The sequence below is a fragment of the Notolepis coatsorum genome, assembly GCF_963971535.1.
Source record: "Notolepis coatsorum genome assembly, chromosome: 14".
Lineage (NCBI taxonomy): Eukaryota > Metazoa > Chordata > Actinopteri > Aulopiformes > Paralepididae > Notolepis > Notolepis coatsorum.
Window position 1 is genome coordinate 36195372 of NC_140178.1, and position 20635 is coordinate 36216006.

Below are 20635 nucleotides of genomic sequence, written 5' to 3' on the forward strand. Positions count from 1 at the left end.
ACTAAATACATTGTACTCACTATGAATTGAAAATGGGGGACCCTGATGTAAACAAGACAAACGTCTATCTCTGGTCTGCATCCCCTTAACAATTGTGTGTATTGAGCCGTACTGTATTGTACCCATTCTGCAATCTGTTAAATAAAGTGTTCATTCATTCATTCATTCATTCATTCATTCATTCGTTCATTCATTCATTCATTCATTCATTCATTCATTCATTCATTCATTCATTCATCATTGTTTACACGGCGCAGGCCACGGGTATAATGATAAAACGAATGTTCTAGCATTAGCAAGCATGTGAAAAATGGATGGGAGTGGACGCAGTCGCGAATAAGCGGTTGGACCTGTATTATGAAGGCGGGGCCAATGGAAGTATGAGAGTTTTCAGGGAGGGAGGCGCGCTGCTGGCTGGGGTCATCAGACAGGCAGTCAGAGGGAGTGTGGGAACCAGGGACTGCGCGCTGGACCGGGGAGGATAGAGCGCAACAACAGGCGCATGCATTTGCGTTTTTCCCCCATATTTTTACGCTGTATCCCTTGTCGGATGGTGAATGAAACCTCTCTCCGCGCTAACAACAAATTCTGACGGGCAAAAAATGGACAGTCAAGGCAGCCGTTGTAAGATAGTGGTGGTGGGAGATACACAATGTGGCAAAACGGCACTGTTGCACGTTTTTGCCAAGGACTGTTATCCAGAGGTAGGTGTCAAGCAACATTATTTATGATTGACAAATGTTTAAAAAAAAGTATGATGCTCGATTTGGAAAGAGTGGGATCAGACCGGTCACACATTTGTGAGTGCCTGAAAACCCATAACACGCAGCACCCAAATTATTAAAATTATTTTAACACACACACACATGTATATATATAGTAGGGCTGTCAAAGTTAATGCTTTAACTTTGGAGATTAATTTAAATTAATTAAAGCATTAAAATAAATTAATCTAGATGAATATGGAGTGAAACATCTTCAACGTTCTGAACTTTCAGCAGTATATTTGCTTGTTCTTCGACATGCACCTTTTTGAAAATCATCTGACATGAAGATGGAACACATTTTTGTTGTTAATATGATTTATATTACTGGTAGTTCATACAAGACATTATCGTCCTCTAAGCCAATCTGCACTTTAACATACTTGGGTTGTTTTTATTTGTTAGTGCCGCGGTTATAAGAAAGCGGTCTAGCTGAGTCAATGTTGATGGTTTTGTTGAACATTTGTATTTCACAGGAGAGAAACTGTATTCAAAGAAAGCTAAAATAGTCTTTGAATCTAAATATACTTTCTTTGTGTTGATTTTACATTAATTCCATGGTTTTACTCAGGTAAATATCTGTACAAGCTTCGGTTTTAAGTAGAAAATGCTATTTTTAATCTAGATTAATCTAGATTAATTACAGAAAATTGTGAGATTAATTAGTTATTTTTTTGTATCTATTGACAGCACTAATATATATATATATGAACAGTTAAACTTTTGGACCTAACAGCAGGTTAGCCCAGGAGAAGAGATGTGTGCGTGTGTGTCAGTCTGACAGACAGACAAGAGATAATTGATAATGAGGCCCATAGGCTATATTGCTGCAACAATTGCTTAATTATTTCAAACCTTATAATATTTCCCCCTCTAGCATGCACCCGTGAAGCCTGAGGCTATTTCACTATATCTACTTCCAGTTGCTGCACCAATAAATGCATGTTTCTGAAATTAACTTAAAATAACCCCCCCACTTGTGTCTTATTTCCAGAACTATGTGCCCACAGTGTTTGAAAACTACACAGCCAGCTTTGAAATAGACAAACAGCGGATCGAGCTGAACATGTGGGACACGTCAGGTAAAGGCTCTTTTCACTTCTATGCCGCGTCATCGGACCTACATCTGAACAATCAACATTATTATTCGTTTTGTTATTGTGTTTATTCGACAGGGACTGTGCACAATAAACATATCGCACCATACTCTATATATCCCATAAGCCAATTTACATACACGTGTAGTCCCTGGGCGGGAGTCATCAGTGTCACACGATTTGGAGCAGTATACAAATAAACAGTAGGCCATATAGTTGCTGTTTTTCTTGCAACAGTTATGGTAACCCTCCCTGGCCGTGACTGTGGGAGAGCCGCCTCGGTCTCATCGAAACCTCTATTAACGGTCATCATCTCTGATAAATTGCTTGTGACGTTGCCTACTCATGAACGACCTATTTTGCCCCGGTCATCTTCTATTTACGATTGTTGTCTTTGCTGGGAACCCCGGTGCCCGTGAGCCGTCGCGCCTCTCTCGGTTGCGCTGTGTGTTTGCAAGCATTCCTCCCCATGCGCCGCACACTGTGTGGTGGTGGTCTCCGCTGTTCCCATGCTCTGACCAGGGTCACACGAGAGAGGGGCCCAAGGATACATCAGACAGAACGGCCCTGGAAGGAATCCAGTTGCGTTTCGACGGGGGTGGGTTTTCTTTAATACTGAAATCCAAGTCTGGAGTCAGTAAACCCATGGATAGATACCTCCTCTTGTGAGGTAACAAGTCATCCCTCTGTAGATTACATTTTATTAGATTCAAATGTATAGTCATTATACAGCACATACAGTACAACGAAAATAAGAAAATAAGTCAAACCAGCATGCAATGTAACAGTAAAGTGCAATAGAAATATACAGGTGATTAAACTGGGTATAAATAGATAAATGAGTACTACTGAGTAATAGTGCAAATCAGATGTATGTACAGAGTATATTCAGTGACACACAGGTATAAAGACACTATAGTAAGTCATACTGGCCAGCAGCTATAGGGATATGTACAGATATAGATATAGTATGATATGTAAAAACTAAAAAGGTTTATTTGCTGTATCCTGGGTAATGACATGTAATGGGTTTGTGTTTATATATATACATATATATATATTTTTACAGGGATCTATTGAAATTACTCTCCTATGTTCTACTTGAAAGCATTTTGGGGGTACCACCACCAAACTGTAAGCTTCCCCCGAGACTCATCCTCTCTGCTAGAGTGATGCCTGTCTTGGTGGGATGCCATTCTCCCAAGCCTGCCAGGAGGGATGGGTTATCTACTCAGAGCTGATCTTCATCTCACAACATATATCTCCAGTAGCCGGTGACACTCGCTATCTCCCCGTACAGTTCCCTGGTCTGTATAGTCCTTCTGTCTCATCACCGTTCAGATCTTTCGCTTGGAGGCAACTGGCTATGGAACTGTGACCCCCCCCCCCCATCCCTCAGGGGAATTCCTTCCATTGCCATAAACATTCCCATTACTCCAACCTAAAAGTATCTTCCGGGTGGACGGTGGGGTATTTTTTGTTGTTGTTGTAACATTATATGGTCATATGGTTAAAGAATGTTGTTGTTTTTTCTTGGACCTCATGGTGACCCTGAGAGTAAATCTACTTGAGCCTGTCAGCCAGGGATCAGGGTCGTTAGGGGCTTGGAGCCACGACTTGGAAGAGTTCCTTATCTCTTGGCTGTTAGGGGCTAATTATGCAGTAACAGTGTTGTGTTTCTGCTCATCTTTAAATCCTAGACCACCTCTGGCAGTATTTAGTCTTTTTTATCTTCAGCCACGAGCTCCCCACCCCAATAGAAACATGACATCACTCTACCCATAGGGCTGTTGTGTGTTTTGAAAGTGTGTGTGTGTGTGTGTGCGCGCTTGTGTGTGCTTCATATTCTGTGTATCTTTGGCTACTTGCCTGCACTATTATTCACTGATTCATGGCAATCACAGATGTTCATATTTTCTCTCGACACGGAAATTAATGAGCTAACATTTATATGAAAATGGCTTTAAAATGGCTTTCATCTACATAAAAAACTACTGTATGCCCTCCATCTTTCCTCTTTGCGTCTGTTTTTTTTTCATTATTTATTTCTTGCTTCCTCCCCTCTCCTCCCTTAGCTATTTTTTTCTTCCCATGTCATCTGTCTGACTGTCTCTCTCTCTTACTTCCAGTTAGCCTGACTGTCTCTCTCTCTCTCTTTCTTCCCCGTCTATCAGTCTATCTTTCTCTCTCTCTCCTCTCTCTTTTTCTTCCCCTATCTGTCAGTCTGTCTCTATCTTTCTCTCTCTCTTTCTTTCTTTCTTTCTTTCTTTCTTTCTTTCTTTCTTTCTTTCTTTCTTTCTTTCTTTCTTTCTTTCTTTCTTTCTTTCTTTCTTTCTTTCTTTCTTTCTTTCTTTCTTTCTTTCTTTCTTTCTTTCTTTCTTTCTTTCTTTCTTTCTTTCTTTCTTTCTTTCTTTCTTTCTTTCTTTCTTTCTTTCTTATTTTGTTAGTCTCTATCTCTCTCTCTTTCTTTCTTCCCTTGTCTGTCTCTCTCTCTCTGTCTCTCTCTCTCACTCTGTCTCTCTCTCTCTCTCCCCCCCCTCTCAGTCTGTCTGTGTCTCCCTCTCTCACGTACACTGGCAGCAGCAGTAGCAGCAGTAGCAGTAGAGATACACTGCTCAGGGTCGAGTGTTTCCTCCTCTGTCCCAGCAGCTGGGGTTTTATCTGAACCCACTGCTGCATCTGCTCTGAAGACAATTCCCCCTGCCCTCCATAAACCACGTCACTACCCCGCGGATACTCTGATTGAACTGAATATAGCCATCAACCTTGTAGATATTTCACAGAGGATGCCTTTCTTTTAATGGACCTGTCATAGCAGATAAACACAGATTATGTTGTTAGTTTTTTTGCAATGGGTGTTAAATAAATTGTGTTTGCAATACTATATGTATATGGTCTACAAGATACACTACACCACTAAGGTACCCATGTACATGTCAAAATACTTCCCAAAGGTCAGTGAATACCACGACCACAACACCAGAGGGAGCTCCACAAATCATGTTAAACCCAGATTCGGCTCAAACAAGGGATTAAACACGTTTCGCAATTATGCCACATCAATGTGGAACGCCCTACCTAAAGCTGTAAAGGAATGTGAATCACTACCCACCTTCAAAACCGCTCTCAAAGAGCACCTACGGGAGGCTGCAATTCGAAACTGGCCCCTGTAAATGTCCAAACCCAACCCCCTCCAATGTACAGTTGTCCCCCACCCCACCTACAAACCCCCCCCCCCCCCCCCCACCCCACCCCACCCCACCTACCCAACCTCCTCCAATGTACAGTTTCTTCCCCCTCAAATGTATATACTCTCTTCTTAGAAACCCTGTCTCTTAATCAGAGTTTCCAACGCCAGGGTCTATGTGACAGGCGTTGTACTCTTAAACAGTACTGTATATTTGTAGATCTAGTATGTCATAAATGTCTGGATGTAACAGTACTGTCTATCTGTCATGTATGTCATATGTTATGATGAATTGAAAAGGGGGGACCCTGATGTAAACAAGACGAAAGTCGTTCTCTGGTCTGCATCCCCTTAACAATTGTGTGTATTGAGCCATACTGTATTGTGCCCATTCTGCAATCTGTTAATAAAGTTTTCAATCAATCAATATTGATATTGACTGTTGCCAATGCTGGTTCACTGGCACACCTAAATCAATACTATATATTGACTGTTGTCAATGCTGGTGCACTGGCACATCCAAATCAATACTATTATTGACTGTTGTCAGTGCTGGCTCACCACACATCTAAATCAAGGAGACCCATTAGGGAGCGGCTAAGCACTCACCTACCACCACAGAGACCCGGGTTCAATTCCTGGCTGCGGTACCTCCGACTTGGTCGTTGTCTCTACAAACACAATTGACAGTGTTTGTGGGTGGGAAGCTGGTGGGGTATGAGTCCTGGTCACTGCAATAGCGATTCCTACTGGTCGCCTGTTCAGCAAGGAGGGGATCAGGGGAGAGATAGCGATCTCCTAATGAAACTCCTAGCTGTCAGGTGAAAAGAAGTGGCTGGCATGTGTTAGTCTACACACCCTCCCCAGACCGACAGTAGGGTAGTGCAACGACCAGGAAGGGAATTGGCATAATGACACATTTGGGGGATAGTGGCAAAGTAAAAAAAAAAAAAGAAAAGAAGATCTGCAGTTGTGTTTGCTCAGCGATGACACGTCTGTGAAAAGGGTCCATTGCTGATGGTGTCTGCCTTGCTGTGGGCTAACGCCATTAACAAAGCATCAGTGTCTGGTCATCTGAGGTAGAACTGCTTTAGTAGCTCGTTCACACACTTAACAAAGCCCTCTCCACTGAGGCAGGACGTGTATTAACATTAACAAGGATCCTGGCGTCTGTTGTTTTAGCAAGAAGGCAATAGACCATTGATTAGTTTAGCCCCATTGATTTGGTTCTCTCCAGAAGGTCCGATCCTCCTAGGACAAATGAAAACAGGGGTGGGGTGTTGATCTAATTGAGGTCATTACTGTCCTTTAAGTGTGTGTGTGTGTGTGTGTGTGTGTGTGACGTGCTTGTTTCACAGCTCTAAACGAATGGGATGTTTATTTTAAAGAGGCATAAACAGAGACAGAGGTCATGTGTTTCTGGGACCAGAGGGCAGCGTCGCTGCTCTGCTTTGTATTCACTCTGCATTTCAGCTCAGGACCATCTGGTGAATTAAGTCAATTAGAAACTGATTGAATGGAATTCAAATGAGAGAGAAAATTAGAGAGCGAGAGAGAGAGCGAGAGAGAGAGAGCATGTTTGCATGTATTTCGTATTTGTGTTTATCATGTGCGTGTGCACTCGTGTAACGGGGAAGCCTGTGGGTATGTCCACAGTCATGGAAACAGGTGTGTTGACGAGTGACTGTGGCAGTGCGGGCTGGTAAATTAAACTCACTTCCCCATAACAGGGTTAACAGACGCATAGGTACGGTAGTTAGGAGTGAATTCACTTCTTAGTGCAGCGGCCTGTGTCGTCGCCCGCGGACGCGGGAGCCCCCTGTTCGACTCCCCCTCGGGACATTCTCATTTAACATCAAACACAACGCAGACCAGTATGATCCGTCACAGTGGTGCCCAGTGACCCGGATGTCCTGAGGGGCGTGAGTTTAGGGAGGTGAGTGTAACGGGGAAGCCCGTGGGTATGTCCACAGTCACGGAAACAGGTGTGTTGACGAGTGACTGTGGCAGTGCGGGCTGGTAAATTAAACTCACTTCCTCATAACAGGGTTAACAGACGCATAGGTACGGTAGTTAGGAGTGAATTCACTTCTTAGTGCAGCGGCCTGTGTCGTCGCCCGCGGACGCGGGAGCCCCCTGTTCGACTCCCCCTCGGGACATTCTCATTTAACATCAAACACAACGCAGACCAGTATGATCCGTCACACTCGCATGCACCTGAATGTCTGTTTGAGAGAGAGTCGGCCTATGTGTTGTGAACACTGTCTTTTTAGATGCGAAGCACCTCTACAACCGGGAGTGTCACTAATTTCACTCGTGTCACTCGTTCATTAATTCATCAATTCATTAATTTATTCATTCAGTAATTCACTCTAGTGGCAGCTCACAGGCATGGCATCTTTGTGTAAGACCAGTTCACTCTATGAGAAATTGCTTCGCGTCTTTGACACTGTGTGTCCTTGTTCAGTGCCGTATGTAGGCTAATTATGTCTGAATTGAAATATGAATAGCGGTGCTGACTAATCAACCAGTGGACCAATCACTGACTGGTATGGGTGCTCGCTGCTCACGGGACATTGTCAGCCAGTCTGGGACTTTACCCGGCCTGTGACATGAATGCCCCGTTCTCCTCTTCCCAGTATGGAAGTGCTGCGTGGGAAAGATTTCCATCCGACCCCGGTCCCAGGACATTACGCCACCAGCACACAGGAAGCCCCGTCTCTTAGAGTGCCCGCGTCGTGACAGTCTGACATTCCCCATCGTTCCGACATCCGAGCGGTTATGTCTCTTCCTGTTTATGTCCTCTGGTTTACTGATGTCTGGTCTGATCCCAACACTCCTGTGTTCCGGCTGTCAAACTGGAGTATTATTTGAGCTGCTATTAAACTACAGCACAGTTCATGAGCAAAAGCCTCTTTCTAACATCTTTCTAATCAATTCCTTTATTGATCCCCTTGGGGAAATGTGGGCGTCATAGCAGCATGGGGGAAGGGAGAGGGGAGGAACAGGTATGATCGGAATATAAAAATACGAGAAAAATAAACAGTTTAAACAAAGGTACAGATGCCTATGCCCTATGTGTTCTATTATATGTTACAATAAATATACGCAATAAAGACATTTTATGTGAATATATACTATGAGTAAGAGTAAAAGTATACACATGGTACCCTAACTGGCATGATATACGTCATACATTGTAGTCCGTGCAGGTTTTGGTGGTTCTAGAGTCAGACACACTTCAGTGGTCAGACATTACCACCAATCAAGATTTTCTATTGCACCTGTCATTTGTAGGAGTCCTCTCTACCGCGTCACGTGTCTTCGTAATAATCGCCGGGTTGCGATGTATCGATTTTTGAGAGATAATGACAAGACAGGCCAGGCACTCTCTCAGAGCCACAGCCAGCCTGTTTCACGTCCACGCTGCTGGCTCTTCAGCATTCCTGCTGCCTATTGTCTTCATTAAAACCCACATTCTCAGTGCAGTGGACCAGTGGGGCATCCAGGGGCCCCGTGTAAACAGGCTCAGTTCAGAGGGCCTTCCTCTCCCCCTTTCCACTCGATTCATCTTTAATGGAGAGTGAGTGAGCCTACAATGTCGACGTGGAGATGAGATAAAACCAACAGACCCCCCTCCTTCTCCTCGTCTCTCCGGAGCAGGAGGATGCTCGGCAAAGTGCCGGCAGGCACCGACATGATGTGAGCAGCCAAACGTGCTGATTTTCAGAGGAGATAAGGTAGGATTATAAGATTATTGACTGGCAACATCAATCAGTCCTTTTTCACCCCCCCTGATCCCCCGCTACTGTAATGCTACACACACACACCCACCCCTGGCTATTAAGAAACATACCGGTACCTTATTTTTTTCTTCTTCTCCACTATGAACAAAATTATGGTTTTGTGAACACCCACCGAAACGCCAAAACACATGTTCTACTGCAGACTGTAAACACGGCCTCTGCTGTGTTTTGTCAACATCCTGGGGAAAAGGATAATGATATCCTGTAAGCTGCCGTACAAACCAGCACTGTTCACTGTGCTCTGAACCGGATCCTGACAATACTTCCTGGCGGTTACCGCACTTGACCAGCCTCAGGGCAATAGCTACTCGGAGCCAAACCTGTTTTGATGATGCCTGTGTGTCAGCCTCGCAGGCCAAACCCCTGGGGTTAGAGAGAGCACCTGCATGTGTCAGACTAACGAGCGAAACAAAAGATGTCGCAAGGTTGGTGTGTGAGAGAATATGAAACAAACAACCTCTCCGTGACCTCGGGAATGCAACGAATGGACGCGCGTGGATCACATATGCTACAACTTAACCCAATTAAAAGAAAAACTCTCTCTACCCGCCTGCCTTAAGCCTGATTCAGTGCTTTGTACAATGCGACTAAATGTGACATTGTACTTCCTCTTGTCGTGTCATTATGGTACCATTACAGTGTCACATAAGGCACGTGAATCTGTGTTGTAAAGTGGCTTAATATCTATTGTCTCAGATAAGCGCAGCGGCGGGCTGGAGGCTCATAGCTAAGCATGGAGATGATGCTATTTTTAGGGTATGAAAGGGCATGTCAAGCATTACATTCTGAGCACTTTACATGCACTAGATTAGCGAAGAGAACCAGCTATAAAATATTCATGGGAGTTTTCCTTCCAATGGGTATCTTACCGTACACAGCAAGTGCTTCTTGGAAATGTGTTTTTGAGCACTCACCCGTACTAAAGGTGAAGAGAGAGAGGGCGGCCCTCTAGTAATGCAGTTTGACACAAGACGACATATTGTGCCACACACCACTATGTTTGTTATTTACTGTAGTGGTAGCTGGAAATAAACGCGTTCCCTCCTCAACCAGGTCTCCAGGTTCAAGAGTTGGAATGCTCTTGTAGGTATTTTTGGATGGAGACTTATATGCTGAGGCTGAGGCCCTACGGACATGGATGTTGTGTCAGGGAATATACTGTATATCCCTTCCACAGGCAGGTTTTCTAATTTTTTTTTTGATCAATTCGTTTTTTTTCTTCAATACCCCTTTCACAACCACACTACAGAAGGTTAACCCTTTCACTACCACACTACCACTGTAGTGTGGTAGTGAAAGGGTTAACACGTTGTCGCGTGGCAGCGAAAGGGCTAACCTTCCGTATTGCCGCAGTGAAAGGGTCAACCATTTGGTAGTGTGGCAGTGAAAGGGTTAAATTGTTCTCGCAACACTGCACCTTGCTTCTCTGAGTAGCTACTGTAGTGACATTTTGAGCAGGAGAGCCACGCCGTCCAGCTCGCCGGGCTGGGATTGGGACTCTGCTCAAAGTGGTCCCTGGGTGGGTGGGCAAGCTATGGCTCTGTCCACTGGAGCTGCAAGCCTCTCGTAATCACGTTCATTGACCATTACAGTGAGATCGCTATACGCTGAATAGGCACTGATTGCTCATACGCTGCCACAGCTATAAGACTCTGAGCAAGAAAGCAGAGAGAACTCACTGAAAAACCAGTGTAAACTAAAATCTGTATTTGAATTAGAATCCCTTTATTTTCCAGGTACATTTTTGCATAGATCAGGAATTTGTCCTCTGCATTAAATCCTAGCTATTTAGGAGCGGTGGGCAGCCATAGTGCGGTGCCCAGGGACCAACTCCAATGGTATGGCATGCATGATTTATGAGTTATGGTTGTATTAGGAGGATCCCCATTAGCTGATGCAGAACATCATCTACTCTTCCTGGGGTCCACACATAACATAGATAGATAAGACATTTACAGACTAAACAACCAAGTAGTATTAAAATCAGAACATATGACTATGCATGCCATATTCTTAATCATATGTAATCATACATAGTACAATATATATGACATAATACAGTATATATTAATATGCAGTAAATTCAAATTCACAAGAAGTGAGAAACCATAAACATACATACTACAGTCTTTTACCCTGATTCATAGGCACTGGATAAACATACAAAATAAACTCTTACCAACTATTTGTATAGGCTATTGATATTCCTATCACACATCAGGCATGTCTGTCTATCGAGAAGATCTTTGATCTAAATACAAGCTCAGGTGAACCCCCCCACAGCCGGGTGTGAAGCACCAGTGCTAACCACTGCACCAATCTGACAATGGGGGGGGGGGGGGGGGGGGGGGGGGGTTCACCTGCTTGAATATAAATGAGCTTGTATCAAGATCAAAGGTCTTCTCTGTACAAGCAAAACAACCTTGAAACAGAAACCTGCCCAATTTCAACGTATCGTCTCAGGAAACTTGTTAAAACCAGTTTAGTTGGATTGTAAACAAGTGTGATTCTCTCACCCCCTCTCGTTAGATTATTTTCCACTTATCTTCCAAAAAGTATGATTTTAAGACTCAATATAAGCTTAACATAGAAGAGCGCATCATCTCTTTCATGTGGCAGGTAGATTGTCAAACTGAGAAAAAACAGTCTCTCTCTCTCTCTCTCTCTCTCTCTCTCTCTCTCTCTCTCTCTCTCTCTCTCTCTCTCTCTCTCTCTTCTCTCTCTCTCTCTCTCTCTCTCTCTCTCTCTCTCTCTCTCTCTCTCTCTCTCTCTCATCTCTCTCTCATCTCTCTCTCTCTCTCTCTCTCTCTCTCTCTCTTTATCCTCTTTTCCTCCTTCCTCTCTCTCATCTGTGTTCCTACTCTCTGTGATAGCTCTGATAGCATAGTCGTGGCGCCTGCTGAAGCATGATGTGACCTGGAGTCAGGGACCACGTTAAGCAGAGGGAGGGCTGGAACTGTGTGTGAAAGCCAGCCACGCACCGACAGGAACACATAGGCTATAATTACCACGCAGAATATCTTCCCTCCTCGGAGACGCACCACAACACACACACAGATGACTACATGCATACCGCTTGTGTTTTGCACCGACCGCATGCATGCGCACGCACACACACATGACACATAAACGCTGCCAGCTACCTATACGACTCAGACACACAGACAAACACCTGAGGTTGCTCCGCCCCCTCTCTCCCAAACCTGTCACATGGCGGCGTCCAAGGGGCTCAAGGGGGACCTCTAATGAAAACGTCCCAATCCTTCCCATCTCTTATCTCGGTAACAGGAGGAGACCGTGTGACCATGGATACTGAGCCATGCTATATGATACACCCCCCTTACGCTGTTTCACCAATCTATCTACCATCAGTTTACCACCAGCACCCCGGCAAAACTCTGCTTATACCATGTCCACCACTGAACTGTACTGCACAGTGCTGATTAGAGATGCACCGATCCGATATTGGTATCGGTATCGGCCGCCGATTTCAGTAAAATTGCTGGATCGGGTATCGGTAAAAAAATATATATATATTGGATTATTATTATTATTATTATTTTTTTTTTTTTTAAATAATAAATAAAATAAGAAATAACCATTCAGTACACTTATATCTATGTGTTAATTTGTTACATTTAGTTTCACTAAGTTAGGAAAGTAATGTTTTAAGTCAAGCCTGATGTTGCCTTGCACAAAAGAATGATCCCAGTCTCTTCCACACAGTGACAGTGAGGCATACAGTTTATTAATTGAATGAATGAAGTTTATTTTCTGTCTTTGTTTACAACAAATCAAAAACACACTTGTGATCCTTTACAATTAAAAACAAAATATATTTTAATATAAAAAAAAAAACGTGGATTAAATAAAAAAAAATGTAATAAAAAATCAAAAAAAAAATGAAGTCGGATCGGTGCATCCCTAGTGTTGATAGCATGCGTAAATTGCGTATAATAATAATAATAGCAACAACAACAGCAACAACAACAATAATAAAAATAATACATTCATATAGCACTTTTCTAAGTACCCAAAGTCGCTTTACACACACACACACACACACACACACACACACACACACACACACACACACACACACACACACACACACACACACACACACACACACACACACACACACACACACACACACACACACACACACACACACACACACACACACACACACACACACACACACACACACACACACACACACACACACAATACAATTATTTAATAAATACAGAATAGAGTAATACATGACATAGAGATATCAACAATAATAAACGTAAATAATTTGATCAGGTGAAAGCGAGGCTGAAGAGGTGGGTCTTGAGGGCCTGTTTGAAGGAGGGGAGGGTGGTTGATTGACGGATATGGATGGGGAGGGTGTTCCAGAGGGAGGGTGCGCGGCAACTGAAGGCCCTGTCGCCCCAGGTCTGGAGCTCGGTCCTTGGGACTGTCGAGCAGTTTGTGTCCGCGGACCTGATGCGACGGGGAGGGGTGTGACGGGGGAGGAGGTCGGCGAGGTAGAGGGGGGCCAGGTTATTTAGGGCTTTGTAGCTGGTGAGTAATATTTTGAAATCAATCATGTATGACCCAAAGTTACTTACTTAGGAATAATGACAGTTAGTTTGAACATTACGGATTCGACAGCACGTGTCAAGATAAAGAACGCTATAGTGTCTTTAGTGTATGTTGAGAAAGACAGCTTCTTATGAACCCTCATTAAGTCTGATTACTGTCAAGTCTTTGTATACACTGTATGGGTTAGTTGCGCGGTAGAATAGGACTGTTGTTGTGAGTGACAGACCATGATCAAATGAAGTCTTAGGCGGAATGCGTCACCGACGAGAAGAGGAGGCACCAGAAAGCACAAAGTAAATAGAACGGAGACGTAGGGCTCAGTTATTATATGTGGTAGATCTATTCTATCTATCCATAAAAACACATGCCTGCCTGCCTGTGTGTGCTGGTTTCCCCCGCACACCATAAAATTGTATCCTATGTATAGGGTATATACTCCTGCCGTTGCCCTTGACCAAGGCATTGGCATCGCAATTGGAGTCGGTCCCCTGGCGCCGGGCTGTGGCTGCCCACTGCTTGTAAATAGTTATGATGGATTAAATGCAGAGGACGGATTCCTGGTATATCTGTAAAAATGTACTGGGCAATAAAGACATTGTAATTCTCAGTGTTAGTGGCTCGTGAGATGACTAAAAGGAGCGAGAGATTAAAAGGTAGAAAGTGTGTGTGTGTGTGTGTGTGTGTGTGTGTGTGTATGTGTGTGTGTGTGTGGGTGCGTGTGTGTGTGTGTGTGTCTGTATGTGTGTGTGTGTCCGTGTGCACTGGTATGTGTGAGGTTGAGCGTGATTGTTGCATGGGAATGCCAACAGCCCTGACCCTGTCACCCGTGCTATTGTGTCTCAGCTGACCAGAGATGGGATGGGGGCTGGGGGGGGGGGGGGGGGGGGCTTGGGGTGGTACTCTGGGCACAATGAAGCTGGGAAGCATAGCAGCTGCCTGGACCTAACAGCCTGCATGTGTAGGGGGGGGGGTGAAGGGGAGTGTGTGTGTGTGGGGGGGGGGGTAAAGGGGAGTGTGTGTGTGTGTGTGTGTGGGGGGGGTTCTCTCTATAAGAGGAGCTAGTGTTCCACTGCATTGAAAAGTGGGAAAGGAAACAGGAGGAGAGGTGTACATCTGTGCCGATTCCCTTACAACCCCCCACTGAACTGCTTTGTGTTGTGTTGTGGGTCAGGTTAGTCTGTGGCACCCAAGGGTCCTCTGGGAACCAACCAACCAACCGCACAAACACACACTGTGTCCTGCCAACGCTCTTATTCCACTCTCTCACCATGTACATATTGTTGGTCTCCTTCTATGATGTTTATGTATGTTATGTAAGTATATGTATATATGTATGTATGTATGTATGTATGTATGTATGTATGTATGTATGTATGTATGTATGTATGTATGTATGTATGTATGTATGTATGTATGTATGTATGTATTGTATGTATGTATGTATGTATGTATGTATGTATGTATGTATGTATGTATGTATGTATGTATGTATGTATGTATGTATGTATGTATGTATGTATGTATGTATGTATGTATGTATGTATGTATGTATGTATGTATGTATGTATGTATGTATGTATGTATGTATTAGGGGTGTAAAGGTACACGTATCCGTACCGAACCGAACCGTTTCAGTGTGTACCGTACCGAACGGCTGTGTAGTGTACCGAACGAATACAACGGTATGTTAACCACTAACGACCGCCCACCGGGGGCTGTTTTTTTCACAATCTAATATAATTATTATTATTATATATATTTTTTTACAAGTCGATTATTCATTTCAATATAGAATATACGTTGACAGCCTTACAAGTACAATTAGTTACTGCACACAACATCACCCCTGAGTGGAACATGGAAAGCCAAACTTTCCCCCACTGTACCGAAAACCCGTACCGAACCTTGACTTCAAAACCGAGGTACGTACCGTACCGTGGTTTTTGTGTACCATTACACCCCTAGTATGTATGTATGTATGTATGTATGTATGTATGTATGTATGTATGTATGTATGTATGTATGTATGTATGTATGTATGTATGTATGTATGTATGTATGTATGTATGTATGTATGTATGTATGTATGTATGTATGTATGTATGTGTGTATGTGTGTGTGTATATGTATGATGATATGATATGATATTAGCAATTATAATGCGCCCCCCAGCCAATTTTTACATCGGTCCGGGGTGCAGCCCGGGAAAAAAATTATACGAATAAATGGACAGGACAATGGAGACAGGGAACCAGGCAGACGGATAGACAGAGAACATAAGTACACCTCATGTATATATGTTTTATATATATATGTATGTATATATGTTTGTATGTATGTATAATTGATTGATTGCTTGATTGATTGATTGATTGAAAACTTTATTAACAGATCTCAGAATGGGTACAATACAGTATGGCTTAATACACACAATTGTTAAGGGGATGCAGACCAGAGAAAGACTTTCATCTTGTTTACATCAGGGTCCCTCATTTTCAATTCATCTTGACATTTATGACATACACAACATACAGATATACAGATGTATATCATGACATTTGTGACATACACGACCAATACCAATATACAGTACTGTTACATCTAGACATGTATGACATACAAGATATACAAATATACAGTACTGTTTGTATGTATGTATGTATGTATGTATGTATGTATGTATGTATGTATGTATGTATGTATGTATGTATGTATGCATGTATGCATGTATGCATGTATATATGTATGTATGTATGTATGTATGTATGTATGTATGTATGTATGTATGTATGTATGTATGTATGTATGTATGTATGTATGTATGTATGTATGTATGTATGTATGTATGTATGTATGTATGTATGTATGTATGTATGTATGTATGTATGTATGTATGTATGTATGTATGTATGTATGTGTGTATGTATGTGTGTGTGAGGTTCTTTTGTACCTTGTTATGTTATGTCTCTGCAGTGTGCTCACCAGGACAGATTCCACTACATTCATTAATTATATTTAGTGGAGGTGCAGCGGTCGAATGGCCAGCTGGTCGATCGGGCCCAGGGGGGCTTGTTTGGCCATGACCGGTGACCCGCCAAGCAGTCTCAGTATATCCCGTTCTGTGCCAAATGTAATGTCACACAACATGTGATCGGCGTGGAAGTCCTTCACCTTGAGTGAAGAAGACACAGAGCTACCGATCTGTGAGGCCAAGATAGGCAGCTATGAGCAGAGGCGGCCATAAGGTTCCAGGGGCCCGTTTCAAGATCGTGCAGAGCAGGAAAGGCAGCATGGCTAGCGTATCACACTAGGCTGTCAATCAAAGTCATTGGGGTGGGACTAATCTCTTGAACTGGCCAGGCTAGAGGCACCACAGATGACATAAACCTGGTCACACAATAAGTATTGGCTGTTGTGTTTATGTATGTATTGAAAATGTATGAAACCCCCTGTTTTTTTCATACAATAACATGGAGCACCTTTGAATATATATGAATATATTTAGAGATTTGTTTGAGTGAGAGTGAGAGAAGGTCCTGTAAACTGGTGCAGTTGTGGAGAAAATGTAAAAGTAATTTAATATTCAATGTTTTATTATGAACATACAATTTAATTCATTAAAGTTAAAAATGTTTTTGTGTAATGCTATGCTGTCAATTACAGTTCTAAGAAAGAATGAATCGGCCAAAATTGGAATCGGCACCTTTTCTTTTTGTATTGTAAATCGGAGCACCTAATATTTCTTGTCCTAACTTGCTCAGCACATTCACAGCCACAGAAGCAACACAGGAAGCACGTCCTTAATCGGGTAAAAAACGGTGACCTCGGTCTTCATTGACCCGTAAGTGACGTGATCCACTGCTTCATGCCATGGAATCCAATGACACAGTAGGAAGTTATTGATCCTATAGGGAGTCACCTGAAGGTCACATGGACTGGCATGTGCTCACTTTCTGCTCACTTCCTTGAGGTTTTATGGTTTTCGGGCGAACACAAGGGTAAAAAAACGTGTTCATTTTATTCATGTGAAATGCTGTCAGTTTATTTCAAGTTTATCTCAAAGCACAGTTTTACCCGCTTGACAATCAAACAGACATTTGTTCCTATCCAGCAGCATTCAGTGTAGGATTCAGTTAGTCAAGTTGACAGGAGAGTCACACAGGGGGACGGCGGGGGCTGGCGTGCTCCGTCTCCGTCCCGGACCACCGGGCCCCCTGGCGGGGCCGAGGCAGCACCCGGGCCGCGGCACCGGCTTTGATCAGCGCACTTCAAACGGCTCCACTGACTGGCTCTGCCCGCGCGGCTCCAGGGCTAGTCTGCGACTCTCGCTCTCTCGCCTGCCGCCTCCTCCATGGGAGCTGAGCCCTCTCAGCATCCGCCTTGCAACCCAGACGAGCGTAAGGAGATATGGGGGGAGGGTCTGTCTCTCCTCCTCCTTTTCCTCGCCCCCACCTGCACCCGACCCCCCCCCCCCCCCCCCCCCCCCCCCCCCCCCCCCCCCACTCCCCTTTATCCTTCGTCGCAGCTCCCATCATTTATGGATGACTTTATTTATTTTTTATTTTTCTCTCTCTCTCGCTCTCTGCTCCTTCTCTCTGCTGCTTCTGCTTTTGTGGAAGTGAAATGGCACTTAAAGTAGAGCCATGCTTTCCTGGAGGTCTCCCGAGGAGCTGTGGAGTGTGTGTGGGGGGTGGGTAGGGACATGATAGGGATGTGTTTGGATGGGAGAGGAGGGAGTGAGACAGATGGAGGAGAGGATTGTGGGTGTCTTTCGTGGTGACCCGTAACAGCTGCATGAATACGCTCTGCGCCTCTTTCATATCTAGATTACTGCAACAGCATCCTCTACGGCTCACCAAACACTATTCTCAATAAACTCCAATATGTCCAAAACTCTGCTGCCCGCATGCTCACCTCCACCCGTCGCTCTGATCACATCACCCCTGTCCTCCACGACCTCCACTGGCTTCCAATCAAATACAGGATACATTTTAAAATACTACTCATCACATTTAAAGCCCTCAATAACCTTGCCCCTCCCCTGTCCGACCTCCTCCACCGTCACACGCCCACCCGTCGCCTTAGGTCTGCAGATGCCAACCTCCTAACACCTCCCACGACCAAGCTCCGGACCTGGGGCGACAGGGCCTTTGCTGCTGCTGCCCCCTCCCTCTGGAATGCCCTCCCCAGCCATATCCGTGATGCAAACACCCTGACATCTTTTAAATCAGCCCTCAAAACTCACCTTTTCAATCTTGCTTTTGACCTCTAATTCTGTCGGTTTTATTTTATTTTGTCATGTATTATTTTTGTTCTGTTTTTTTGTTTTGCCATAGTTTGTCTCTCCTGCCCACACAGCCTGGCTCCTCCATCCTCTCCCATTGCTGCTGGGAGCTGCTGTGAATGAGCAGGGGGAAGTGGGGGTGGGAGTGTTGGGGGGAGGGGGGGTTGTACAACCTGGCTCCTTGAGTCCATTGTCTGATCTGATCAACACATAAGCTTTTAAGTGGTGAAACAGGATATTCCAACGGGTCCCCCTGATTCCAAAGTACCCTCTCTCCTCCCCTCCCCATGTCCCGAGCTTGATCCCACATGCTCTCAAGTCAAGCGAGAGAAAACCTCTCTCAAGGCTTCACATTGTGGAGTTTCTGAAAAGCCATCAGCCATTATCAGTCGTGGAGGGCAGCGTGTTCTGCCAAACCTGTCCTGTTTTATCTAGCTTCCTGAATTCACAAATAGGGTATTTGCCAAATCACCAATCTAATCTTTCTGAAACTAGGCTATTCCCCCCAAAAACTCCCAATAGTATGGAAATCTTCTCAAAGTATTTAAACTTCAAAGCTCCTTCTTCCTACCGCCGCTAACCTCGCCCTACCGGGCACTCCGGGGCGTGGTGCCCGGTATCTATTAGCTTTCAAACTGGGGTAAACCGATACAACTCACGAGAGTGGAAATCGGAAGAGGGAGTTGTCTGCCAATTCTCCTAACAATTCAGTTTGATGAATATAACTGTTAAAACAGCTAAAACAGGCAGCTAAACTTATTGCTTAACTTAAATGATGAATGAAGTTTTATTTTCGTGTCACCTAATGGCCTATCCCATCCCATACACGACACACAATTACACATACAACACCGTCTCCTTGGTCACTCAGCATAATAATAATAATAATAATAATAATAATAATAATAATAATAATAATAATAATAATAATAATAATAATAATAATAATAATAAATCTTTAATTTGTATTTATTTAACCAGCCAGCTCAATTAAGAGCAAAAGGACCTCTCAAAGGGTAAAAGGGAAAGGGTCACCTAAAATAAAATAAAATAAAATAGAAAAGAGACGGACTATACATACATCACAGAGGTATGGGAAATTATTAAAACACACATCAAAATCAAACAAACAACCAAATAAAAGTACATGGTACTGTATGCAAAACATGAAGCAGAACAGACAAATTACAGTTAAAAGACTGGGTGACAGTGGCAGGTAGTGGTGGGGGAAAATATCGATATGTAGTAGTATCGCGATACTTTGCATGGCGATACTGTATCGATACAAGGACGGCAAGTATCTATATTTTATTATTTATTATTAAATTGTATAAGGAAGTTGCATTGTTCATTTCAATACCTGTAATAGTACAGTAGTCCACACACACACACACACACACACACACACACACACACACACACACACACACACACACACACACACACACACACACACACACACACACACACACACACACACACACACACACACACACACACACACACACACACACACACACACACACACACGTGTGCATTCAGTTAAGTTGGACTATGACTGTAATACAAACAGTTCAGTTTGTTAGGTACATGCAACACAGATTACAGTGTTTACATCTGTCTGCTTGAGAAAATCCCATTTGCTGCAATAAAAATGATTGAAGTGAGATGAACAGACTGAAAACTTTATTTTATTAGATAAAACATGTTGACAAAGTTTTACTTTGCAGTTGAAAAAAGGTAATAAATCACAATATATCGCAATATTAATATCGCAATACTCAGCATATCGCAATATATTTTGAATCGCAATACTATCGTATCGTGACTTAAATATCGTGATAATATCGTATTGTGAGGCCTCTGGTGATTCCCACCCCTAGTGGCAGGTGTGTGTGTAAACA

The 20635-nt window shown here is 43.5% G+C and overlaps 1 protein-coding gene across 1 annotated transcript in view; it reads left to right on the forward strand.

Annotated features, from left to right (window-relative positions):
* Positions 1–442: 442 nt before the first annotated feature.
* rnd2 (Rho family GTPase 2) overlaps positions 443–20635 on the forward strand; it is a 56432-nt gene continuing 36239 nt past the window's right edge. The window contains exons 1-2 of the mRNA XM_084328166.1: positions 443–704; positions 1759–1846. Of these exons, the coding sequence (XP_084184292.1) occupies positions 558–704; positions 1759–1846 (235 nt within the window). The 5' untranslated portion in view covers positions 443–557. The remainder of the gene's footprint in view (positions 705–1758; positions 1847–20635) is intronic.